Source organism: Magnolia sinica, chromosome 12, assembly GCF_029962835.1.
Source record: "Magnolia sinica isolate HGM2019 chromosome 12, MsV1, whole genome shotgun sequence".
NCBI classification, from domain to species: domain Eukaryota; kingdom Viridiplantae; phylum Streptophyta; class Magnoliopsida; order Magnoliales; family Magnoliaceae; genus Magnolia; species Magnolia sinica.
Genome location: NC_080584.1, coordinates 47,768,843 through 47,795,657, shown reverse-complemented (window position 1 = coordinate 47,795,657; position 26,815 = coordinate 47,768,843). Strand labels below are relative to the sequence as shown.

The 26,815-nt window shown below is 40.1% G+C and overlaps 1 protein-coding gene across 1 annotated transcript in view; it reads right to left on the bottom strand.

Annotated features, from left to right (window-relative positions):
* Positions 1–1,067: 1,067 nt before the first annotated feature.
* The window catches only part of LOC131221324 (protein FATTY ACID EXPORT 5-like), a 40,843-nt gene continuing 15,095 nt past the window's right edge, over positions 1,068–26,815 (bottom strand). The window contains exons 2-3 of the mRNA XM_058216541.1: positions 14,874–14,961; positions 1,068–1,298 (exon numbers count right to left, since the gene is read on the bottom strand). Of these exons, the coding sequence (XP_058072524.1) occupies positions 1,226–1,298; positions 14,874–14,961 (161 nt within the window). The 3' untranslated portion in view covers positions 1,068–1,225. The remainder of the gene's footprint in view (positions 1,299–14,873; positions 14,962–26,815) is intronic.

The window sequence follows — 26,815 nt, the reverse complement described above, 5'->3', positions numbered from 1 at the left end:
AGTGCTCTACGTGCCTTAAATCCACACCGTCCAACTATTTTGACAGCTCATTTTAGGGCATGATGCCAAAAATGAAGTTAACTCAAATCTTCGGTGGACCACACCACAGGAAACAGTCATGATTGAATTCCCACCATTAAAAACTTTATGGATTCCAATGGAATGTGCCATCCAACCTGTTGATAAGGTCACAAACACCTAGATGAAGAGACCGCACAAATATCATCTTGATCCAAACCTTTTGTGACCCACAAGAAGTTTTTAATGGTCAATCACCACTGTTTCTTGTACTACGGTCCATCTGGGATTTGGATCTGCTTCATTTTTTGGATCATGCCCTAAACTGAGCTTTCAATACGGATGGATGGCGTGGATGTAACCACATACATCATAGTGGGCCCCGCCGTAAGGGTTCCCACCCACCTCGGTAGATCCGAGGATCCACAGAAGCCGCGCCCCAAAGCTTTGTAGGTTAAGCCTAATGTGGGCCCCCACTATGATGTGTTCATGACATCCAATCCATCTATGTGCTCCCCCTCATATTCTCACTGACGCCCAAAAATTAAGTTGATCCAAAATTCAGGTGGGCCATACAACATGGAACAATTGGAATTGGGATGCAAGGCATTATAAACCTTCCAATTTGTGTGAGCATAGTTCTAAAACTGGTCGACTCAACGCAGCCGAGTCAACTCCAGTAGAAAAGATTTCAAACCGAGTCTCTCGGAAACTCACAGGAGAGCCTGATTCGATCAGAACTTGAAAAAGACTCATCGACTCGACTCAAAAAATCAGCTGACTCCACCGAGTCATGACGCAGTTTAATAGGACGAGCTTGCATGAGGATCCGCCAAAGAATGACTGTGTCTGTACCAGAAAACCATTGACAGCAACTTGGTTTTCTGTTCGATGAATCGAGTTGGGTCCATTAAGGATTCAATTGAGTCTTTGGGTTGACCAGACCCAGCTAGATTTTGAGTCGAATCATATACTAATAAGGGATTGAACCCAAATAAAGAAAAAGAGAAAAGCATGTGTGGATTGGCAAGGCTCTACTTGCATGGGTGTAGAAACCAAATGAAAGAAAACCCTTATTCAAACACTACTTTCACGTAAATGGTCCACCATATCATCAAAATGTAACAGAATACAACCATGAATCTACCAAAATAATAAGTTCTGAAACTGGCAAATCCAACATACATAAACGTTACCATTTGAAGCTTCATTCGACTTTAGCCGGGAAATGATTCCCACCAGTTGCAATCTTGTATATGTAAAATAAGGCCATGAGCCCACTGCACGACAACCATCCGATTCGTAAATAAACCAACAAACCAACAAATGAAATTACATTAGCATCCGAAATATTAGATGTTAGAACTGAAAAATGCACAATAATCAAGTGTGATATGGAAGAATGAGTGAAACCCAGCAAATACGCAACTAAAATCTAACTTACTCTCTCGAACCAAGAAAAAAAAAAAAGAAAAAGAAAGAATCCAACGCTCACCAACCAGCAATTAAACTAGCATTTTTAAGTGGGGTTGGCATTGGATTGGATAACAGTTGACTGAACCCAATCTATGGCCAATAATCAGATGGGGTGCTCCAGTGGTATCGGTACCTCTGTAAGCTAGGGTGGTAAGAGGAAGAAGTGCAGTTGACATGATGTACACAAGACATCCTACCCATCCATCAGATGGGTTGCCTCCAGGCCCCAAAAATCAGCCCAAACAGAAACTCAGGTGTTCCACAGTATGGGGGACAAGTTGAGAGGAGAACCTGCCCAGACTAGTATGGGCGGCCCACCATGTCATACGTATGGAATCCAGACTGTCCAGACCCTTCTGCCCTGGATGAGAGGTCAGGTAAAAAAAAAAAAACCAGGCTGTTCTGCAAATTAGGTGGGCCCCAGTTAGAATGAAGGTTGGGCATTCCCTCCCACCTTACTCCCTGTGCTGTGTCCCACCAGAGTTTTGGATTAATCTGATTTTCAGTCCCTAATGTAACCTGAAGGGACAGCTCTGATGGATGGGTTGGATGTGATACATACACCATGTGGGCCCCACTTGCCCGGTAACACTGGAGCTCGCCTCTAATCAGATTACCAGGCTCAAGCACAACAGACTCTGACCATTTATAATAAATAAATAAAATACTAAGAAATGAGTGAGCAAGAAGATACAGCTTTGATTCGGAAGCAAGAACTTGCTGGCTTATGTCATTTATTCAAATAAATAAAGCTACAATGATGATGATGATGATGATCATCGCTTAATATAGAAATGCTAGTGTTCTCAGAGCACTATAAGTTATTTGTGCACCTAGCTATACCGGTTGACTGGGACTGTCAACTAAATCAATCTGAACTGCCCATTATTATTATTTTTTTAAGGGTCTGAACTGCCCATTATTTCTGGAACACATTTCAGAGGCTATCATACAAAAGTCTTACTGATTGCATGATCTAATCCATCTCTGATTCACTATTATTTTCTGCAGCCGTCCATGTTCAAAGCCATGGATGGATGCTTACAATTGCCTAACAAAATTGATTTTTAAGAGTCATAAGCAATCCATGATAGGCCCTAACAAATGAATAAAATTGTTGATTGGACTTATTTCTTGCATATTACCTTGACCGTCTATATTAATCAAATAGTTCATATTTGTCAGGTGTGATGTTTGCATGGTAGCTCATGAAACGAACGCCGAACCTAGTGAACTATCTAGATCAATGGACTGGATTGTCCAAGTATCCCAATGCAACCAAGAGCACTACTAAATTACAGTGCTCCAAGAGCACTGGAGCCTCTCTTAAATATAAATTGACCAAAGGGACCTGCATCGAGGTGGTGACAAGGGATATGAGAGCTTATCAACTAAGGATAGTGTCTTGAGAGTGATTGGCAAAACAGGATCAGTAAATCCGATCAGAATAGTTGGACAAGGTTATGATGACGACAGTGATGACACATGTACAAGGTGACCTATCTCAATAAAAGCAGTTTCCCTTTGAGTGAACTCATTCTGAATTCTATTCTTCTGGCACATCCATCAAAACATTCTCATCTCCACAACACTCATCCTCGACTCATGTTCCCTCCAACCACCCAACACTCTGCCCCATAAAGCATTGCCGACCAAATAGCTAATCTTACAAAATCTTAAGTTTCATATGCATGCAACGATCACATAGCACTCCAAAGGCATATCTCAACTTCATCCACCCAGAACTAATTCTACTAGTAACTTTATCATCAATCTCTTCATTCTTTTTCATCGATCTCTCTAGGCCATCAATGGTAATCAAAGCCCCACCTTAGATCCCCTAGCCATCAATTGTAATCAAAGCCCCAGCTTAGATCCCCTAGCCATCAATTGTAATCAAAGGCCCAGCTTGTATAATTATTCTTACTAAAGTTGCAATACATATAATTCGTCTTGGTTTTGCTGATTTTTAAGGTTGTGGGATCAGAGCAGTCCGGGGGTGGACACCATGGCTCCTCTCTTCTCAAGAATCCATACATCCCTTATCAATATATGGGCAACCATCTCTCGAGCACAGGTTTAGTTTTGGCCTCAATGGGAAAATGGAGCACCAAACAACGCATCTTCATATACCAAGAACTCCAAGATCGCCCCTTTTATTCTAAGGTCATGGAAGGATCATACATTCAAGCCTCATTTTTTTCATGCTTTTCTAGGAGGAATAGAGAAAGCAACAATCAATAGGTATTCCCTAATTCTCCTTTCCCGAAAGGAGGAACATAAAAATATTTTTCCTTTCCACGGGGGATCAGGAGATCGGATCTAGCCATAAGAAGAATGCTTGGTATAAATAACTCACTTCTCGGTCCTCAATCACTATGAAAAACCCCATATCAGTGCAATGGAATGTGTCTATTTCTCTCTCTCTCTTTCCTCGAAATGGGAGCAGGTTTGAATGTGTCTATTTCTCTCTCTCTTGACTCAAAACCGGAGCAGGTTCGAAAAAATATCTTAGAGTGTCTAGGGTTGGGCCAGGAGAGTCTATTAACGATTTCTAAACTCAGTAACTCACCCTCAAAACTGCATGTTATTTTAATAAGAAAAACAAAACAGGTTTCCTTGCTCAGCTTTCAGCCCACCAAAATCCTACTCCCACACTTGCCTTTAATCTTTCGAACATAATCCCATCAGACACCAATTAATAAAATGGGCATTCTTTATTTATCTGATCTTTAAACAGTCGTGGATGTAACTATGAAAAGAAACATAACCCAATGACATGTAGGCCATCAATATATTGGGGCATGACTCGTCACCCAAGTCAACACCTTTCATCCAAGTCTTTCAATCCTTCATATATGGATGAGCTAGCCACTTGATGACTTGAAGACTTCTTATTCTGAGACAACTGATCTTTATATATATATATACACACACACACACACATACATACGATATGTTGTAGAAGGTTCTTGGATTTAACTGTTTCCCAATTCGCCAGTTTGTACCTGGATATGTTGCCTTGAATAACCAACGAGATCGGGGGGAGAGTGGGGAAGACCCGGATATGCTGCCTTGAATAACCAACAAGATCAGGGGGAAAGTGGGGAAGACCAAAGACTTGTATGAAATCAAATACTTATGATGGACCCCATGTTAATACTTGGATAGCAGGTCATTAGCTATTAAGGATCTGAATCGTTTGCTGTTAAGATTTTAAAAAATAAAAATAAAAAATGGCCTACATAGGTTACTCCACTAGTTTCAATAATTTCATAAGTAACCCTAAATGTAGGAATGGTACTCTGCTTCCTGAAAAATTTCTGATCTTAAAAAAGAAAAATCTACAATCTGGTTTATTTCCTTGCAGTATAACTTACATGCAAATTACATGGTATCTATGGATTTTTACTTATCTAGATATGATTTCTATATTTTAGGCTTACTGAACTAATAATCATGTTTTACCATATAACTGTATGAACATGTTGGTTCTCGGGTTTTCTAGGTCCCCATGTTTGACACATCGTGTCCATGTCCAACACTCCCAAATAGATAGTGACATTGTCTGGTTATTGGGTAAAGAAGATAAAAGATTCACTAGACAAAATCTGACTCAAATTGTTTTCTTTTGGATTTAAAATATCTGAGTTTCGATATGAATAGGGCCATTGTAGTTGTTGAAATTCCAATCACTAGATAGAACATATCAATCGGAATTCTATTAGCCACACCCTTTTTTCTAGAGCTGGACAACGAGCTGATCTGAGCCAAGTTGTACCAAGCTCGACTCGGTTTGGCCAGCAGCCTACCTCAGCTCAAATTCGGCTTTGCTCAGTCCTCAAGCCATACTGGCCAGCTCAGTTCGGTCAGCAGCTCGGGCCAGCTCGAGCCAAGTTCGAGTTCGAGCTTTCGAGTCGAGTTGGAGTTCAAGTTTGTACATAAAATCCAATCGATCATATATATGCAAAAGTGAAAATCAAAGTCGACTTGTAAGTAGAAAAATGAAAATATTACAAACTTACAGTGTTCAACATCAACTTAATACCTTCCATAGGGGGAGTGCCTCCTTGGCATATAACCATAGATGTGTCTATGATAGTTACCTCCTGCATCTGAACCGGAACCATCACTTTCACCGTCTGATCCATCCATAGATACGTTTTTGTTTTTGTGTTTTTGTCAAGCTCGAGCTGCTATCTAAATCTTCACATAGGTACTCGTTCAACTCTCCTAAATTTGGAGGTAGAGAGGGTTTTTCATCGTGCTCTTGTATATATTTAACTAGATTTTTCAAGCTTTCTTTGTGAGCAGATTTATATAGAATACCCAACACCCAGTAAAATGCACCGATACTGGAGGGAAACTTCGATGCTTTGTTACCCTTTCTTCTTTTTTCTAATGCTCGATCCTACTTTGGCATCATGTTGTCTTGAAGGACATCGCCAATGTCTAAAAGCCTCTTCCATACTACGTTTCAAGGTGAGTTGTAATTGCTCTTCTTCCAATGCTAATATAATCCAGCTTCCTCCTCTTCCTCTTCCCTGCTAGTTCTCTTTATGTTGTGCATCAAAACTTTCGCCAATTAGAGTTCTTGTGAAATGTTTAGATGTGGTGGAAGGTTTCTTATTTGAAGCTATAAGCAGTGTTTTCAGTAGCGCCCGTAGCGTAACGGTAGCATACGCTACGTAGCGTAGCGTAGCGATTTCGCTACGTAGCGTTACAAATAGCGTTTTTCCCCTGTAGCATGCGCTACAGGGGTCGTAGCGTACGCTACAGATACATAGCGTGTAGCGCAGGTAGCGTGCGCTACCTGTTTGGTATTTTATTTTATTTTTTTCAGTGCAGGAAATAGTGGTGAACTCACACCACAAGCCAAACTAAAGTTAAAAAAGCAAAAACCTAATTCGAAAGGGCTTCCACCCCCAAACCGAAGCAGCCGACGCAGTTGCTGTCCCCATCCTTCCATTTGGAGACTAAAAATCCTCTCACAGGGCCAATCCGACGCTGCCGACGCTGCTCCTCTCCCCACCCTTCAATGTTGAGGTCGAAAATCTGCTGTCAGGCGCAAACCGACGCTGCTGACATTGCTCCTCTCCCCACCAATCGCTGTGGAGCTTCAATATTTACAGTTTTCAGCGATTCAATCTCATCTTGAGACAAAAATAGGTACGCTCCTTCCTTTTTCTTTTTTTCTTTTTTCTTCTTCTCCTCTTCCTTCTTCTCCTTCTTCTTTCTCTGATTCTGATTCTGATTCTGATTCTGATTCTTCTTCTTCTTCTTCTTCTTCTTCTTCTTCTCTCTCTCTCTCTCTCTCTCTCTCTCTCTCTCTCTCTCTTCTTTCCCTCTTTTCTTTCGGTTTCCCCCTCTCTTCTTTTTCATTTCCGGAATAGACTGCGTGGCTGTTTCACAGCCACGCACTTATTATTATTATTATTCTGTGTTCTGCGGTGCACGTTGAACAGTGCACTTGCACTATTTTGTTACACGGTCCGCTGTAATGTTTATTTTCCATCTAACCTGTTAATTGGGTCACACTGACATGGATGAAGGGAAAACACACATGTCAGCTTGATCTAAAACTTTTGTAGCCCCCAATAAATTTTTAATGGTGGACGTTTAATTATTACTGTTTCTTATGGTGCGGTCCACCCGAGATTTGGATTTGCCTCATTTTTGGGCTCATGCCCTAAAATTATTTGGCAAAATGGATGGACGGTGTGGATATAACACATTCATCATGGTGGGGCCCAAAAAACTTTGACACTTATGTGCTACACTTCACAATCCGAGTCCCGCCTAATTCGGGCCCTTAAAAAATTGTACACGAGACATGTATTAACTTAAAAATAATAAGACCCTATCCATCAACTTCTTACTATTTAATATTTATCATATAATATATATATATATATATATTTTTTAAAAATAAAAATAAAAATAAAAGTATTGTGTAGCTTACGCTACACGCTACGCTATTTCGCTACACGCTACGGAGGGTTGAACGCTACGCAACACGCTACCGCTATTTAAAACACTGGCTATAAGAGCCTGAAAAAGAAGTTGGACCTCCTTTAGGGCATTAGGACACGGTTTTGCATCCCCACCCCGACATACTAGGTGTAACCTAAGCCGATTAGTTTTGTTAACAAATTTTGCCTCACGCAAACGACACAATCTTCATTTTTCCATACCTTGGGGAGTGGACTAGGGAATCGTAGTCCCAAACGTCAGTTGATGGGTCAGATGACGAAATATTTACACCGTTTTTCGAAAAAAAAAAAAAGGTATTTTGGCACAGTTAGGAATCAAATAAAAATTAGAAACGAACAACATGACGTAAAAGTTAAACAGAAGCAATGTGATAAACAAAAGCAATAATGAAATATGTTCCAACGAAAGCATAATATAAAGAAAATGAAACAAAAGTCATTGCATTTCTTTATGTGTAATACATTCAAGTACACAGTACACCACTTTCAACAGATTAATAATTTATAACTTCATCATATTGATGTTGTTGAAGGTGCAGTCTCGTCTTAAGACTCGATCTCCTCTTCATCCTCATCCTCATCCTCAATATCAAAACTACTACCTCTGTAAACCGGACGCAACCAATCTTGTGTACAAATTAATGCTTCAACTGTTTTTTGGTAAAAGTGAATTTCGATGCTTGCTCACAACCCTATTCCCCATACTAAAAGAAGATTCTGATGCTACTGTTAAAATTGGAATTGACAGTACGTCCTGTGCCATCACTAATAGTGTAGGGTATTTTGATTCACTTGTGCTCATCTTCCATCATCCCAAAACATCAAAGACTGAGCCCGAGCATTTTATGATTGGCTCTTTGAGATACAAGTCTAACTATGATTTCTGTCTGATCATCTGTTTCTTCTTATGTTAAGCAAGACATGTATTCATCGAGCGCATTGTCATCGCTTGTACTACAACCACATGGAGCTCTAACTTCTTTATCACTTGTTGTGGGTAAAGTAGAAACATACAAAGTATACAATTCTTTGATTGCATCACGAACCTTGGGGGTTTTGGTTACTGCCCTTTCAATAGAATAATCTTCATAACGATGAACTTAACTAAACTCATCTTGTACCAAGGATCAAGAACAACCGCTAAGGCCATTAACAAATGGCATTCTTCCCAGTACTTATCTAACTTCATTTACATACCAATTTCCATCAACTATAAAAAATTTGCACCCTTACTGGCACTTTTTTTAGAGCTTCCTTAATCTTCCAAAGAGATGGAAGAAACGAATTTGCGTGTGATACTTATTTCCAGAAAAAAATATTCGTGCAGTAATAAAAAATTTTGAAAAACTTACGAACTTGTTTTGCTTTGCTCCAATCATCTTAACTAGGCAACCAATCATATGTTCTATCACGTGCCGCATATTCAAGGAATGCAAGCTCCAATTCCACGGCCAAATCCAACATTTCAAAAGTCAAATTTCAATGCGTGCATACATCTAATTTTAAAGTTTTTTGGAATTTCACATTCAAACGTTGGATTATATCACTCCATGTACTCAATCTTCAAGGTGACCCCCCTATGTATTTTACACTCTTGTGTTCTCTATAGTGGAGTCAATTGTTTTCAGCCCTTCTTGTACAATCAAGTTTAGTATATACGCACAACACCTAACTTCCCCCCTATGTATTTTACACTCTCTTGTGTTCTCTCTAGTGGGGTCAATTGTTTTCAGCCCTTCTTGTACAATCAAGTTTAGTATGTACGCACAACACCTAACTTAGAATTTTTTTTTATGCAAGACAATTAACCACTTGGTCTAAAAGCTCGAACCGATAGATCATGGCGAATTAATCCATTTTATCGCATAGCCCATGCCCCAAATCCATAGGTTAGGTCCTCGGCCGAACCCTCCTCGTGGGCCCCAAATCCATGGGTTTTGCGGGCCACCCACCCCAAGTGTGCCCCTACATTCCACAGGCCAACCCACTTGAGCACAGTGTGAAAATACCCCCGCATTAATCACCCCCAGTAGGGAGTCTCAAACACGAGACCTCCCGCATTAATCACCCCCGGAAGGGGACTTCAACACTAGACAAATCTTGTTTGTCGATAACCTCGGACCAATCAATCGAATATTGATTAATACTATTCTTTAGAATCTCAGCAAAGTAGCCTCTGTTAAAAAGATCTATACGGGAAGAATTGAATGCGACGACCTGACAAAAAATTATCTCACTTTTGAAAACACATAGACAGCTTTAAACCATTTGGAATCTAATCACCTGGGCAGTGACTAACCCAGGCGATGAGTACGCGCGGGAGCGCGATGACTACGTTTTTTCAGCAGAAAAACGTAAGCGACCCAGCTTCAAAACGTATGCGCAGCCGCAACGACTTTGAAGCTGGATCCCTAAGGTTGTTGTCTCTACTTACGACGGAAAAGACTTTGTATTCAATCCAGGTTCAACAAATGGCTCTGAAAGATGTCCTCAAAAACGATGTTCAAAAGCTGGGAGATAGCATTCATAACAATGATGTCTACTGTATGAGGCTGCGTGATTGAGTCTCTAGATGATCATGGAAACCCGGAGGAATATGACATTGAGGATTTAGATAAAAAATGAAAGAACAAAGGTGATTTTCTCCATACCCAAAGCTAGTTTTTTCTCGGTATAAGTAGATTTCGATTTCTGCTAATTCTCTTTTTGTTGCACCATGTCCAAGCTTGACGATAGCAGTGGAGCACTGTCTGCGGCGGCTGTTGCGGCTATTGAACTGTTGGGGGGACTGGATCAATCAAATCAAATCAACTACTCGCTAAACCGGATCTCTAACAGGCACTAGAATTGGACGAGATAGTTGCGGCTATGCAATCGGTCTTGTCGCTCGTTCATGTAATTCTGCCGGCGGATTCAAAGGACCTGACAAATTTTGCATCTAGCAGCTGCCTTATGCGATTCTTTTCCTCCGTGCCAGTTCTATATTCGGCCTTGTCAGTGAAGGAAGATTTGTTCTGTATATTTCACGAAGATGGAGTCGATTTGCCACAGTGTGGTTAGATACAACATGCTGGCAGCCTCAGCTTAGCTGGATGGGAGTTGACGGTCGAGGGAGCAGGGAAGATGACGAATCCTATTATTTTCTTCTTCTTTTTTCTTTTTTTTTTTCTTTTTTTTTTGCGGGTGGGAGATCCACTCTATCAATGATACAATTCAGAATGACCAAAGTGAAATGTTACAAGGAGCTGACGTAACAAACTACGCGAGCCTCCCGACCAAGCCAATAGAAATCCTATCCGAATACAAAAAATAGTAAGAAACCTTCACTGTTATGAAAGCAGTGGATTGGAACTGGAGAGTCGTCTGCAATTCACACGTCGGGAAAAGACGACTAACATTGGAAGCGGAACACTCACTCCTCCAGATTTTTCCCTCTTTCTTGTGGTAGGTTCGGCTTCCGTCACACTACGCTCTAGTTGTGCACTCGGGCTCATCCCAGCAGTCGTACGTCAAGTCCATTCCTATGCTCAGCTTAGGCTCCCCCATCCCCATTTCAGTTAGGGCAGGGGCAATCCACTCAAAAGAAAGAATCTTTGAGTTGTAAGCGCCTGCGTTTAGTAAATCGTAGCAGATGCCCTCAACAGGAAAGTTGAACTTGTTGCGGGGGAAGAGCTAGCTGTCATTCCCTCCCCTCAACTAGCCGAGGATATGAGGAATCGGAAGTCTCGTCTATGGTGGCAAGAAATGGGGAAGCCAAAAAGGTTGGGCATTAATCAGTCGTTGGGAAGGTAAGATTTTGGAATGCTTTTTGCGTCCCTTTAATTGGCATAGACCCAAGTCCTCTAGTAGGATGATGTATCGGGAATGGTTGGAAGAGGAATTCCCAATTCTTACACGGATAAGACTGATCACACCTGATCAGTGAAAATTGGATAACTTCAAAAGGCGATCTGTTTCCCAACACAGGAGTCATGGTCCGGTTGATTGCCCCCAATTGGATCGGGGGATCAAATTGATTATAGAAACATGAGTTTAATTAGTCAATTTATTAGTGAACAGGGAAAAATGCTCGAGAAGATGGATAAGTGGGAGAACAATTTCATAACTTGCCCGCAATAGTGTCACGCAAAATATGAATGGTGCTCCTGACTTTGATTCAGGTTATGGCTACCTACACAAGCTCGATCAGGAGATAGGGAGGATCCGATTGTGTCCAATTTTCATCGATCTCAATTGACCCCTCGTTACTAGCCATAGGAAAAATACATTCCACCACTTCTCCGTTCATTTCCAATACTGATCGTGAAACACCATGAGCAGGAGGGATGTTGAGGTCACCGGCTCTACGAAGTCAAAATCGAATCTTTCTATTGGCTTTCCGATGAGGGAGCATCCGTTCCACTCCCAGCTCACCCCCTATTCTTCATTATTACCTTCCAAACAAGCAAGCGGGACATACAAAAGTCGGTCTTCTCAAAGGCAGTCTTTAACAGCCAGGAGGTCAGCCCAAACTCGCTCCTCTCAAGTGTGCCATCTGACCGAGTCTTCACCTTATACACCACAACTTCTCTCTCTTCTTCTATTACAAACGACGTTCATTTGGGAATGAGTTTCTATAATAAGAGAGATGTGGCTAACGCACCAACATTGGAGATAGTTGAGTGAGACTTCCTCACTAGTCATCCATAAATATAAAGACAAAAAAACTAATTTTTAAATGCCACGCCAAATTTCCTAGACTTGCCTAATCGTCTAAATCAGTCATGACGCAGGACGTGAATTTAAATATGATATGCAAGATTGCAGGCTTAGATCACACCAATTCAGAAATAATCACACAAATTCCACATCCCACATGAAAATCCAAACATTCATGTCAAAGGGAATCTATGCGGGTCCAAGCCGACACAAGCTAGGGCTGGACCAATAAAATTATAAGCCAAACGATGTCAAAGGGAAATAAAATCAACTACTCATGCATAAAAATCAGTCCCTAATCCAAGGGATTCCTTAATTTCAATTCAAGGAACCCTAAGGTGATAAAAAGGGGCAAATCAATTAGGGATCATGTAATATAGGGTTAGGATTCATGAAAAAACGGCTATGAGAGGATAAAAAAGGATAAAAACCTGAACCAAAAGATGATCCCGCGTATGGACAACAACAATGGCCCAGACGGACGTGCGTGTGATCCCGGCCGCACGTGTGTGGGGCCCACTATTCAGAAAAAGGCCACCTTGTCCCTGGTCGGCCAGGGATGGACTCCAAAACCCCCAAATCTCAGCTCGATCCGATGTACGGTTTGTGCGTGGTGCTCAGCCGAAGTTTCAGCTCGCCTGCGGGCCGAAATCTGGAAACCTACTTCAATGAAGAAATCTGATGCAACAAAAGGACAAATTCGAAGTACGGATGGTGGGGGAAGATGGAAAAAAAAGATGATGGAAGATGGGGGTGAATTGGGATCGATGTGGCTTCGCACCACGGTAGTTAGCCCTTCGAAAAGGGAGAGCTTCGCACCCACTTTTGAATTCTTCCACAACTCACGAAGAGAGCAGAAAAATAAAGCAGGAATTTTTTTATTAACTTCAATGAATGAAAAGAACTACAAAAGGTGCCTATTTATAGGGAGAACCCTATACCCAAAAACTCGCACCATGTGCGACACCTATTACTTGGCGATGAAGTAAACTAGAATAAAAACCAAACAAGGAAATCTAAAGCGTTCACGATGTTCTAAATAATAATAATAAGAAAAATCTAAAATATAAAACCAATTCGACGAGTGGGCCACGATCATGAGATCCCATGGTGGGCTTTTCTTGACTATCGGGCCACTTTTCTGAACCAAAAGTTGTCTTCTAACTAGGAGACCCTCCCTGGACGTCATCATCGAGCCAGATCGATGGTGGGGTCCTCCTTCTGCGTGCGTACGTACGTGCGTAGGGGTGGTGGTGTGCGGGCGTGCGTGTGCACGATGTCCTCATCAAGTCACCTATTCAAGGTTGGATAGATTGTAATACTTACATTTTCCAATTTAAATGCCACGCCAAAATTCCAGCAGCAAATCTCCGTACCTCCCTAGAAATATTGATCATGCATTTGATTCTCACGTTAAGTATCCGCACAAAGTGTGGGTATTTGATGACAGAAATAAATGCAAGAAATATATCCAGAGAGAAAATATGTTCTAATAAGGTGGATTGTGCATGTATCTCCGAGTACATCGAGTGTAGTTTTTCTACAAAGCATCCTTCGAGACTTCATTCATGATTGACATTTTGGAATCTTACCTTTGTGTTCTTTAACAACAAACCTATGAAGCTAATCATACAGAGCTAAAGACCCAGAAATAATGAATGAGTATCGAAATGCACGAAGAAAAACTAAAACATAGGTAGGCATGGAGAATTTATGTAATTTGTGTTAATTCAAGAAAGTTAAGAACTGAAATGTATATTTGTTCATGTAAATAGTCCAAAGGTGCTATCAAATCTCGAGACTTCCTAATATGTATGAAGAGGATTAAAACATTGAGCTAGAATCACTAAAATTTTGTAATTCTTACATGAGAACTCCATAAATTTCATTATAAAGATTTAAAAATTGAACAATTACTAGAGAGAAAATGAGTTCTAGTAAGGTGGGCTATGCATGTATCTCTGTGCTTTATACAACCATGCTACACTTAATGGCATCCACATATAACCAAACAATGTACATAAGCCGAGAATAAATCAAATAAAATATAAACCACAAGCATCTAAATGCATAGAAGACATGCCACAAAGTGTGCATGATGTGTGTCCCACCCAAACAAAGACGCATATTAGAATGGGCAGAGAATCATCACTAGCCACACTTTGACAATTTTTACGACAAAATTATAGAATCTCAAGTGAAGTAGAAGAGTTACAATTAGCATTTGTTTGGGTAGGGGGATCCTGCATAAGCAGGATTAGATCCTGATTTTGGCAGGCCCCATGCCATCCAGGTAGGATTCGCAGCATTAAAACAGTACTTTCCTCTGCATAAATGCAATTAAGGAAGCTTTAGAAAAAAAATAAAAATAAATAACAAAAATAAAGGGCTGCAAATTGCATTTATGCAGAGGAAAGCACAGCTTTACTGCAGCAAATCCTACATGGAGGGCATGGGGCCCGTCAAAATCAGGATTATACTTGATTCCAATTATGTGGGATCCCCTACCCAAATGAACCCTTAGTATTTATTTTAGATGTAGGCAGGGAATAAAACTCAAAATGGGTGAAAATACAGTTAGATGAAACGTAGAGAGCAGAAAAAAAAGTAATTAAGCTTAACAAATTAGTTATACCCAAACATCGAAGAACATGTGCATGAAAGGAACAATCTTTCAAGTAAACATACCTGAGACCAGCAACTACTCCAGCTGGCATTATCTTGGAGGTTTGGATGTATCGTTGTCCCATAACCCATGTTAGCACGAACGCAACAACTGTTTCACAGGCATATATCAAATGAGAAATGAACGACAATGCAATGGAGGAAAAGCAAACACTACGCAGACTGATCCCAACAAGAGAAACAAGAGAGAGCATAAAATTCATGTCTTTTTATTGTTTTTTTTTTTTTTTTTTTTTTTTTGAAAGATAAAATTCATGACTTTTTCCCCTTTCTTCTCACTCATTTAGTAGCAAGACTGACTGAAAAAGTTCCACAACATTATCAAATTCTCAACTAAAAATCCTCAGATGATATGCAAGGAAACCAGATCCTTGCAAGAAGCATATGATCTTTCATGAAAAATGTTATATGACTACAACCAAACATCCTTAATATATATATATATATATATATATATATTAAGAAAGACTACCACCAGAACATAGCCATGCACTCAATCATATATCAACTTCAACTTGAATAAATCTCTTCCAACTTTTGAAGAGATATACATGCACACAGTAGGAGCCAAGAATGGACCAATGATGGAAGATGCAGCCATTGATCTGTAAAAGCCAAGAAAATAGCATTCTGCCACCAAAAAAAAAAAAAAAACACTTTTCACGGCAAAAGCTCCAGTATCATAGCACTGGAAGGCAGGTACATTGCTTTGCACACATAGCTCAGGAAACTATCATGAAGGCAGAGAACCAATCATCTGATACATACTGTCACACTAGCAACCTTGTTGATTCTTTACTTGAATTACTTTTGCGGAATTTCAGTTCTACTTGTACTTATACTAGGTAAATAACCAAAGGGAACTAAATGAATGTAATCTCAGGCAAGACAACCGTGGGCATCCATACTTGTGTTTCACTTTAGAACCATTGATGAGGACATCACTTCACGTACAGTATACACCCTTGCGAACATATCAGAGGAGGAGGCAGGCCACACCAATTTCCCTGTGGCTAAGCGAGTATCCGTGATCGTGTTGAGGACCCCATGTGCATGTGCGAGCATCTGGAAGACCCCACACTGAGAAGATACACATGGGTTGCTTTATGGAGTAATCCAGACCATTGGATTGGAAGGACGCGACAATCGGGCCATTGGATCGCATGGATTGCATGATCGGGCCATTGATCGTTGATCGTCCACATCAATTTTAAACTTTATCATCTTTTAGGATTTAGTTTTTTATTAATTTTATATTTGGACACATTATGAGTGTTTTGGTTAATTTTATTTAGACTAGCGCTATTTTTGTTAAGATTCACAAGACAGGGGGACGTGTGACCTCTCAGCCATTAGGTTTTTATGATTTATAATTTATTTATTTTATAAAAAAAAGGTCTTGCTTTCTTCTTCCATCTTCAAGGGATTTGAAGATACTTCCATGTGATTTGGAAGGGAGATTGGTGTGAGGCTAATCTTCATCAACGAATGTGCGAGGTCTCCATCTATCCTACATCGTCATCTCTTTTCTCCTCAATCCAGGTACTTTCTTCAAGTTCTTCATTCTCCCATCCCGGATCTTCGTCTTCTCCTAAACCCACATTTTCCTTATCAATCTACTGTCCAAACCCTAACCGACCTAAACCCATCCATCCCACGCCACATGTGTGACCGTACGACCACACGTGTGAATCCTTCGGGTTGGCCGTACGGCCACACCTTGCCCCTTTTGATCTTCCATCATCTTTATATCAAAACCACTTTCTTCCATCCCCGAAACCCTAACCCTAAATCTAAAATCTCTAACTTTCCTACTTTCCAAAATTACCCAAACCCTAATTTTACCCTAGGTTGTATTAAGTCTTCTGTTTTGAAATAGAATAAACCCTATGCTAATTGGATGTCCCTACATCCACTAGATCCTAGTTTCTTTTTATTTAATGATCTTGTGTTACGAAATTGGTAACTTAGGCTAGGATTATGCATGATGCTCTTTTGATTTTCATGATATTTGTGATGATTATAGCGATGTTTGTGGTTTTTTGTTAAATATCTTAATTCGGCTACTTGATCTCACATGTTATTTGGTTCATGCATCGGTCTTGCATCAACCATGTTCTTCAAGATTATTATGAAAAAATTTCACCAACTTTAACGTTGTATCCTTGATGCACGGTTATTATCACAATCATCATCATCTAAACCTTATCCCAACTAATTGGGGTTAGCTACATGAATCCGTTTCCACCATTCCACACTATCAAGGGCCATAACTCCAATTAGACCATAGGTCATCAAATCTTTTCTTACTGCCTACACCCACATCCTTTTGGGCCTTCCCCTTGCCCCTTTAGAGCCTTCAACTTGTATCAACTCGTTCATTCTAACCGGTGCAGTTCTTGGTCTCCATTGTACATGACTATACCTGTAGGACCCTGGTCCCCCGTATCATCCCACAGCCACACACATGTCCAACCGACACATTTTGTAGATAGTAGACAGTAGTATCCGAGCACACAAACAAGCATCCGGATGGTCGAAGCCCGTTGCACCCGAGACGTATGTCATGTCGACCGCGTTGTCATCACTTTTTGGTGATACATTGCGATATTTTGTGCAAAACAGGGAAATTTAATAACTCTCCTTATATATCATATCGGCCACATGTGATATCAATAGCCTCGGCCGATAGTATGGATATTTAAATCATTGGCCTATTCTTTGTAGTGTAATCATTAGTCATATACTCATAATTACAATACTTATATATAGAACTAGTAGTAGTTGTTGTAAGGCCTATCCCCACAGCATATGATATTTTCCGATTTACTGACGCTCACGGATTTAAAACGCATCATGCCTGTTAAGGAAGGAACCCAACTTATAACCACCATAACTTCAGACGACGCTTCCGATGTGAGACAAAGTTCCACCTTCACTGTGTGCACAGTAGCCTGCCAGCCACCTTGGGACCCGCCCGCATGTGACCACAGTGACAGGGCGTCACAATACTTGTAAGGCCCATCCCTATAGCACATGATATTGTCCGCTTTGCTAAAGCTCACGGATTTAAAACGCGTCATGCCTATTAAGGAACCTAACTTAAAGCCATTACAATTTCGGACGACGCTTCCGATGTGGGACAAAGTTCCACCTTCATTGTGTGCACAGTAGCCTGCCAGCCACACAATAGCCTACCAGCCACCTTGGGGCCTACCCACGTGTGCCCACTCACATGTGACTACAATGACGGGGCGTCACAATATCCCCCACCGAGGGCAGAGCCGTCCTCAACTCTGATATCACTTGTAAGGCCCATCCCCACAGCACATGATATTGTCCGTTTTGCCGAAGCTCACGGATTTAAAACACATCATGCCTGTTAAGGAAGGAACCCAACTTATAACCACCACAACTTCGGACAACGCTTCCGATGCGAGACAAAGTTCCACTTTCACTGTGTGCACAGTAGCCTGCCAGCCACCTTGGGGCCTGCCCACATGTGACCATAGTGATGGGGCGTCACAGTAGTACTCTTGTGGACGTAGTACTAGTAATAGTATGTATAGGTGTGTATTCTTGTGGATGTAGTAGTATTGTGTGTTTGTTTGCGTCTGTGCATGCGTGTGTGCATGTGTTTACATGTGTACGTGTGTTTGTGCGTGCCTATTCATTTTGTTTGCTTATGTGTGTGTGCGCATGCCTATTCATTTTGTTTGCGTGTGCATGTGCATGTGCATGTGTGTTTATGTGTGCATGTGTGTCCACGTGCATGTGTGTTTATGTGTGCATGTGTGTCCACGTGCATGTTTGGGGCCCACCCATGATGTGCTAGTGGAATCTAAACCGTGCATTTGGTGCATCACCTCATGTTCATCACACGTCCCAAGAATCATCTTAATCCAAAATTCAGGTGGGACACACCATCTAGAGAAAGTTCAATCATGCCTATACCCTACATATTTACAAAATCAGGTGGTGGAGCCCACTTGAGTATTTGAATGACCTAAGTTTTGGTGTTTCCCTCCATCTTGGTGGCTTACACGGTTACACCTAATGAATGGTTTGGATGGCATATAAAACTAAGGTGGACCATATTCCATCTAGCACGTATCACCCTCCCAGGTGTCCTCCATAGTCCCTTTGGTGAGGCCCACTTGAGTTATAGATCAGGCTAGATTTTGTAATATAGTGAGGATTCCATATACACCCGGTAGCTGAATGCGCATTTGAACACGTGAACAAAACCCATAATTCATTTATTTCTCACTTTCACAGAGAAATACATGTAATTTCTACATTGATTGATAAAACTACTAAGTACCTTAAAACTGTAAAAATAGAGAAAATATGCTCATTGAAAAAGTAAAAGGTTGACGCTGAAGAATGGGCAGTCTCGCTGCGACAAGCTACATTGTTGAGTATTTTCAAAATCAAAAAGTTATTTTTGAGTTTTCTATCAAATATAAGGGGGTATTTTCAAAATTGACAAGATCCTCTCTCCTCAAACTCAAATTTAAAGCAATTTTGAGAAAAAACTACCTTTCATATTTTGGAAAAGCATCTTTTACCCAAAACATTGCAAAAGGTAAAGCGGCAAGATGGAGTTTTTTGCCACTAAAGAACAAGGCTAAAGTCCACGTAAGGATGATGGGTGTTGACACATGAATTTGGTACTTAGCCAAAAGGGCCCCCACAGATCCAAAGGCACCATTGTGTCGTACCATCTCAACTCCAGCAGCAATGCGTCGGACGGTGATGTCCTCACCTTGTGATAAGGAAGCAAAAAATCAAGAGAAGACAATACGCCATGGGTTTTTGCACCCAACGCAAATACCTCCACGCCAAGTTGCCAAGACAAGCACAAAGAGCAGGCACCGAGAATCTCGAATTAGCACGCCTACAAATACCCCCTAGACACTCATTAGGGAGGACTTTTTACGACTTTTCAGGACTTTCAGACCTTCATACTTTGAAGACTATCCTTAGAACCTTCAGGCACTGACACCCATAAGGTGAGCCTCATATGCCAGAACCTTTCACCCCTTTCATTGGAGAATCCCTACTCCATACGCTAGGGACCCGATGAAGGGAGAGGCTCTGTGCTATAGGTCGGAACCTCACAAGGCTTGAAGCCAAGTTCCATGAGCTAAGTGGATAGAGCTTTGCGCCCAAGTGCAAAACCACTAGCAACATCTGCACATAGGCATTGCCGTTCTCCATTAGCCTACAAGACAACTACGGGGGTAGACAACCCACAATAGACTTCTCACATGGCCATGTTTCTAATCAAGCATATAATCTCCCAATATTCCTAAGCACGGAGGGTCTTATCATCCTATGGTGAGAGCTAGAGAGCCATCTCTTACCCATCCTCGACATGTGACCCCCCACACCTTTGTCAAGACAACCGTTCGTGTACGCCAAGGCTACCACGACCTCCTTAGTTCCAAACACTGAAGACGAAGAATCAAAAGGAATCAGGAACATTCTAAGCCAAGGCCATAGTACAGTCCATTATGGTTTCACCTTTCAATGGTTTTCTCGAGAAATGTAATTAAGGGCCCGTGCCAGACTACAACAACCCGAAATATTAATGAATGCCACTCAACCTGACTTTATTTGGATGCACAACAAGTGGACATCTGCATTCATGAACGAATACAAGTTCGGAACACTCAATAACCTCGTAAGGACAATAGCAATTCCTCAATGCATTCAAGGAATTCTAGGATCTCTATAACAAATCATCACTTTTTCACACCTCGCTATCTAATCAACCATCTGACACCACCATCTCACGTGGTCAACCCATGACGCCAACCATGCTTACATGAGGCGTCTAACGCCCAAGAGCTAATGGAGAGGTCAAAGCACTACTCCATAACCAACTAAGATTGCCTCCAATGCAAACAACACCACTTCCAACATCATAACAATGCTCCCAACACAATCCTCAAACAAAAAGTTCAACTCCACTAACCAAAATACAATTTTTTTCATCAACAATGGGAAGCATTGTTAGCATCACACACATGCGGCGTGGGTGGTGAACTATAGGCTGCTTAGGTTGCCTTTGGTGCACTTTGCACATTGTACTTATACATTGTCTTGCGAAGACAAACTTTTACCAAACTGGTGTTGATTCATACTACACTAATGGTATAGCCCATGACTCGAGTGGTGTGATGCAATGGAGTAGGTCACCAATCTGGTGATAGGACACATAGGTGATGGTTGACCACACTTGCATGGCAATTACGAATTTGACCACTAAGTGAAGGAACAAGGTTTGAAATGGGTGTGTTATACAATGTATCGTTTACCACCGATACCATAATGTATCACCCCGTATTGCACAGTTTTGAGCCGATAGACCCGTATCGTTCATGGCCGATATTGGTACTTATGGAATGATATGTACCGATTTAAGAGAATAAACCTCATGAGGGAATGCTTAAGCGACAGTTGCCCGCTGACCATAGGACAACACAATCATAAGGGTTCCATGAATAGGCACGTGACTATTCTAAACTGACACCTATCCCAACCCAAAGCTCTCCTGGATGACTACAAAAGCCTGGGTCTAGGGGAAGGTTTTGCATCCATTTACACCACAGTGTAATGCAAAATTTTCATTTCTAAAATCCTTATTTGTGTTATTTTCCGTGAATTTAGAAATTTAAAGGTTTCTTTAGACTGTATTCCTATACTTGATGAAATAGATTTAGTCTGTTCATTTTTCTAATCAATTCGTCCACAAGGTGTTCGAGTTCAACAATCTCTCATTGATTATTGAATATAGACAACAAAGATCTGAGCTTGATTATATCCTAGGGACAAATTACTGATATAACTCGGATAACAGACTAGGATTTTCATTCATAGCAGTGGCAAATACTATCTTGAGATTTTTGTGTACTCGTATACAGATTGAAAAATAAAGGAGAAAGAAAGAAGATTCAAGTCAAATTCATTCATACAAATACAATCAAACAAGATCGATAGGTTTGGTAGAAACAACTACAACTGGTGGCAAGAAGATAGAGCATATACAACTCACCAGCAACAATAACTCCTATGGGTTGACAACACAGAAACCATTATCATTGGAAAATGAGAAGACCGAATAGATTCAAGAGAGGAATAAATGAGAACTCAATGATTACTTGTGCAAGGGGAACATTCTTGATTCCTTGTTAGACTCCCTCTTCAATGTGTACGAATTAATGGAGACAACTAAGGATGTATGCGAAGTAACGCAAAATAAACACAAGGCCAATGATCAAGCACAAAGAAATACCTGGTAAGTTAGTTCATTGAATATATAATGACTGACAATAGCCCAATTCTCGATCAAGTACACGAGAATTATAAGCACAATGCCAAGTAAGCCAAAGGGAAAGGAGATTGATGAATCCTTCCTAGTCAGGTATATTATTGCAAAATTACACCCAAGTTGGAAGGACCATCATAAGAGACTCAAACATCAAAAGGGGATGTCCAATTGTCTTATGTTATATGCAAACTGCAAAAGAAAGGAGAAGGAAAGAAGCTTCAAGTCAACTTATGGAGTCCCTTTCCTTATAATGATATTTGCCTCCACCGTGGATGAAATCCAAATTAGCAATCCAGGTTACCAGTAATTTTGTCATATATAATGAAGCCCAAATCTCTGTCGTGAATCCTCGACGAGCTATATTAGATGATCAATCGAGAACAATTCCCACAACTGATAATTAGAAAAATAAATAGTGTAATGTGTTAGTGCAGGTACAAAAATACATTTTCCAGACCAGGAGACCATTGGGTTGGGTTGTGTGCTTGTTTAGAATAGTTACATGCCAGTTCATGGCAAGCCTTGATCCCTTCGCAATCGTGTTGACTTATAGTCAACACAAAATTGCATGGTAGCTACCACCAACGCTCGAAATATCGGTACCGCGCTATGTATCACACCCTTGGGATGCAGATACATATCGGTTATCGCACGGGACATATCATTTGTATCAGATAATTTATCGCACTTTTTGGGAAATATGGGGAAACTTTGGGAAAATTGTTGAATTTTTCAATAAAACTTAAGGAATTGTTTAAAAAAAGAGCTTAATAAACACTTTTAAATCATAACATCTCAAAAAAAAAAAAAAAAAAAGTGCACATAATAGGTTTCCTTGATAAAGGGTCCTAAGCTATGTGTTGGCTGACTGAACTAATGCGATTATATTCAAATTGAATGGATAAGACTTATAAATGTATCAAGACATGCATGAAAACATAATTAATTCATTCAAAAACAAACACAAAAAAAAAAAAAAAAAAAAAGTAGAAATTGTAATACATATCCATCAATAATGTGACCGGATTGATAAACTTCCCACGTCTCCCCATGTAACAAAATGTGGATGCAAGTAGAGACTCGCTACTGAATGGTGCTTTGTAGGCTCCACCATGATGTATGTGTTTTATCCACACCATCCATCCATTTTGTAATATACTAGCAATTTCGAGGAGTAATTTTTTTTCTCCTTCCGATTATTTAATCATAACCGATCATCAAGTGGATCATCTTAACCATTTAAACCAAGATATGTGACAATCTGTCCGTTGCATCACCAATCCAAATCATGAATCATTAATTCAAATCATGAATATGTTCCTAGACACAGTATCAACAATGCCATATAAGAATCTGACTTGAACGAGGATAAAAAGATTAGATATATGGCCTAGAATTGTTGAACCGTCAATTTTAACATGTTTTGTGGACCTTGGCAGAGTATATTGACTTCGTATTTCATAACTCTAGTAGATCTTTAAGACTGATTTTAAATTATTTTAGCATATGTAAAATCATAAAAATCATCCATATATATTATAACCATATATTTGAGCATGGCCCGGAGTATTATACACTTATTTTTTTACCTTGAAATTATTTTTCCCATGATTTTTGTAATAAAAACTTCATTTTAATATAATGGTTGAATATAAAAACTTTTGGTAAGACCCACACGATCGTAGCATGTACACACTCAATTAATACACCCAACTTCACATGAACGCATATGTACAATAATTGGTGTACCGCCGCTTCTACGAACACTTGTGATTTCCCTACAATTAACCATGGTCATTTAAATAAATAAACCATTTTTACAAGAGGGCATAAGGTATAACCAATCTAATCATGCACTTAGATCAAGGAGACTGTACTTCTGGGATCCACATCTCCATGGCACGTATGCACATATCGTTTGTACCCTCATCCACCCTAAAATCTTCCCTCATTACTTCACACCCTTAATAGGAGAGTTAGATGAGTACCATTATTTTTCACGTGTTTACATGCATTTACCATGCATGTGTATTAATGCAAGGGAGCTTTGGCTCCTTTATATAAGGCATGCCAAACCACTTCTCGTAAGCACTCACAGAGAGAGAGAGAGAGAGGGAGAGAGATTAAAAGAGAAGTTTTGTGAGCTTTCCTTCCGATCCAAACGGTTTATTGAGTGCTCTAATATTACATCTCTTAGATGTTTTAGATCAAATCTAAGTAGACCCCTCTAAGTATAAAACTAAGATGAACCATGGGCTAACCATGAGGTCAGTATGTGTGGGCCCCACACGTTGTCACGTAAGAAACAACATGGTACCCCACGCATTACCTCACGTGGGCAAATGCATGGGCCCCATGTGTAGACATAATGAATGGTAAGAGTGGGGCCTTACTCTTGCTCGGGTGGTAGACTCTCTGGAGTTTCAACTCCCAGTCAAGGGTTCGAGTACCCATAGGTGGTGAAATTCCACCCGCGTGAGTGTGTGGGGTGTGTGCGCGTGTTAAAAAAAAAAGAGTGGGGCCTGCACTTCTATAAGATTTTGTACATGTGGATTTTTCCATCTAGATTTGAATTTTTATTCATTTTTGTGATTTTTGAAAACATAAATGAATTAGTTGGTTGCGGGATCTCATCATTAGAATTATGGTGGGCCAACATAAAAGAAAATTAAAATTTCTCTAAAAGTGGGCCCCACCGCAAGATCATGTCTATCATATTAAATCATTTGTGTTTCTCATATCTTATATTGTGTTATAATCCTATAAGCGAAAAATCAATTGTAGACATTTAGTGTGAAAGTGGGCCCCACATAAAATTAACCGCACCTTTAGAAATCTTATTCATAAGTGTAAATATGGATTGAAGACCTTATAAATTTAGATCTAGATTGGTAAAATTAAGAAAAATATCATAATAATGATCTGGACCATTAAATTGATAATCGGGTCCAATCCAACCGTTGATCAAAGGTTTAATAAACCAATTAAGGAATTAGATTTCAGAAAATTAAAAATCTGCTTGATCTAATGTTAGATCGGTTCATCTGATCAAAGATCAATCAGGACCATTGGACCAAAATCGTGGAAAATAAGGAAATAAATGGCCAGATTGGATGGATCTAAACATCCAATTGTCTTTAAGGTAGATATTGATCCTAAGTCAAACTTAACAAAGATTAATACATTTGATCTATAGTTAGAAACATGGTAAATGAGCTATCTACGGCTCAGATATAAGAAATTAGAGACTTGATTGATTTAATGGACTAATGTAACAATCTTAAGATCTTACTCATTTTTGCAAGTGTTTTAAGAAAATAAATACTTAGGAAGAAATGAACTTGATGCTTATATTGTAGCCGTGACTCAAAAAAAAAAAAAGAAACTTTCTATGGATCGTAGACCCGAGTGTAGTCAACAGATCCATGAGAAAATAATCAGAAGGTCAAAATGGTCGAATAAGGAATGAACTCTGCGCGCACCTCCATTACAGATGGATTTTTCCACATGCATTGCATAACACTACATGCTTACTTTTGCTTAACTTTTATAATATGTTAATATCTGTTTAAGCATGCAATTGCCTTGTGTTTGATATGTCATTTTAAGAACACCAAACAACTCGGGGATTGAGTTATCCCTTAAATTCTCGAGCAGAGTTCCCAATGGAACCGGATTTACCAATAGGGCCTCCTCCTTGGACTACGGTCAAGGCTGGGGAAGGAGTTTGGCCACTCTAGAGTGGGCCACTCATTGCCAAACTATACAGTTACACACAGTACGTGAGATACCTCAAACCAGCATTCGCGTAGGATGTGAGTAAACTCCTACACGTGTTGGGCTCATATGGATCTTGGTCGGATGAATGTTGGCAGGCCGGACGCTGTGCGTAACTATGGCTCTGGTTGTTCACTAAGGAAACCGTTTATGTGGTAATGTGGCATATTAAGATTTTTATATGTGCACTTGTATCATGCCTATGTTGTGAATCATACGTACAACTACTTGCTGGGCTATTAGCTCATTTTGTTAATTGAAAAACCATCTAAGACAAGGAAATGAACTGGGGTATCCACGTGCGGAGTGATGACTTTGAGAGGCATGCTCTTGAAGATTTGCTGCGAAAATAAAGAATTTTTTCATTTTGTATTTATTTCTTTTAAATAATGATGTATGAACTTGTACTGGATATCGACCAGTAAATAATTGATACTTTTGACTAAATGCATAATGATTAATTAAGTTTACCATTTGTGATGGTTATTATGATTATGTGTATAACATTATCCCCTTCCCATCGAGTCACACCCTTGACTCTGCGACTGATTCAAGCGAACTCAAGTTTCCAAAGTCGGTGTGACACATTTTGCTGGCTCATTTTAGGGAACGAGCCCAAAAATGAGGCAGATCTAAATCTCAGGTGGACCACACCACATGAAAAGTTAGTGATTGAACGACCACCATTAAAAACTTTTTAGGGGCCACAACTTTTAGATGAAGTTGATATTTGTGTTTTCACATCATCCAGGCCTTTGTGACCTAATCAACAGGTTGGATGGCAAATACACATTATAGTGGGCCCTAGGAAGTTTTTAATGGTGGGCGT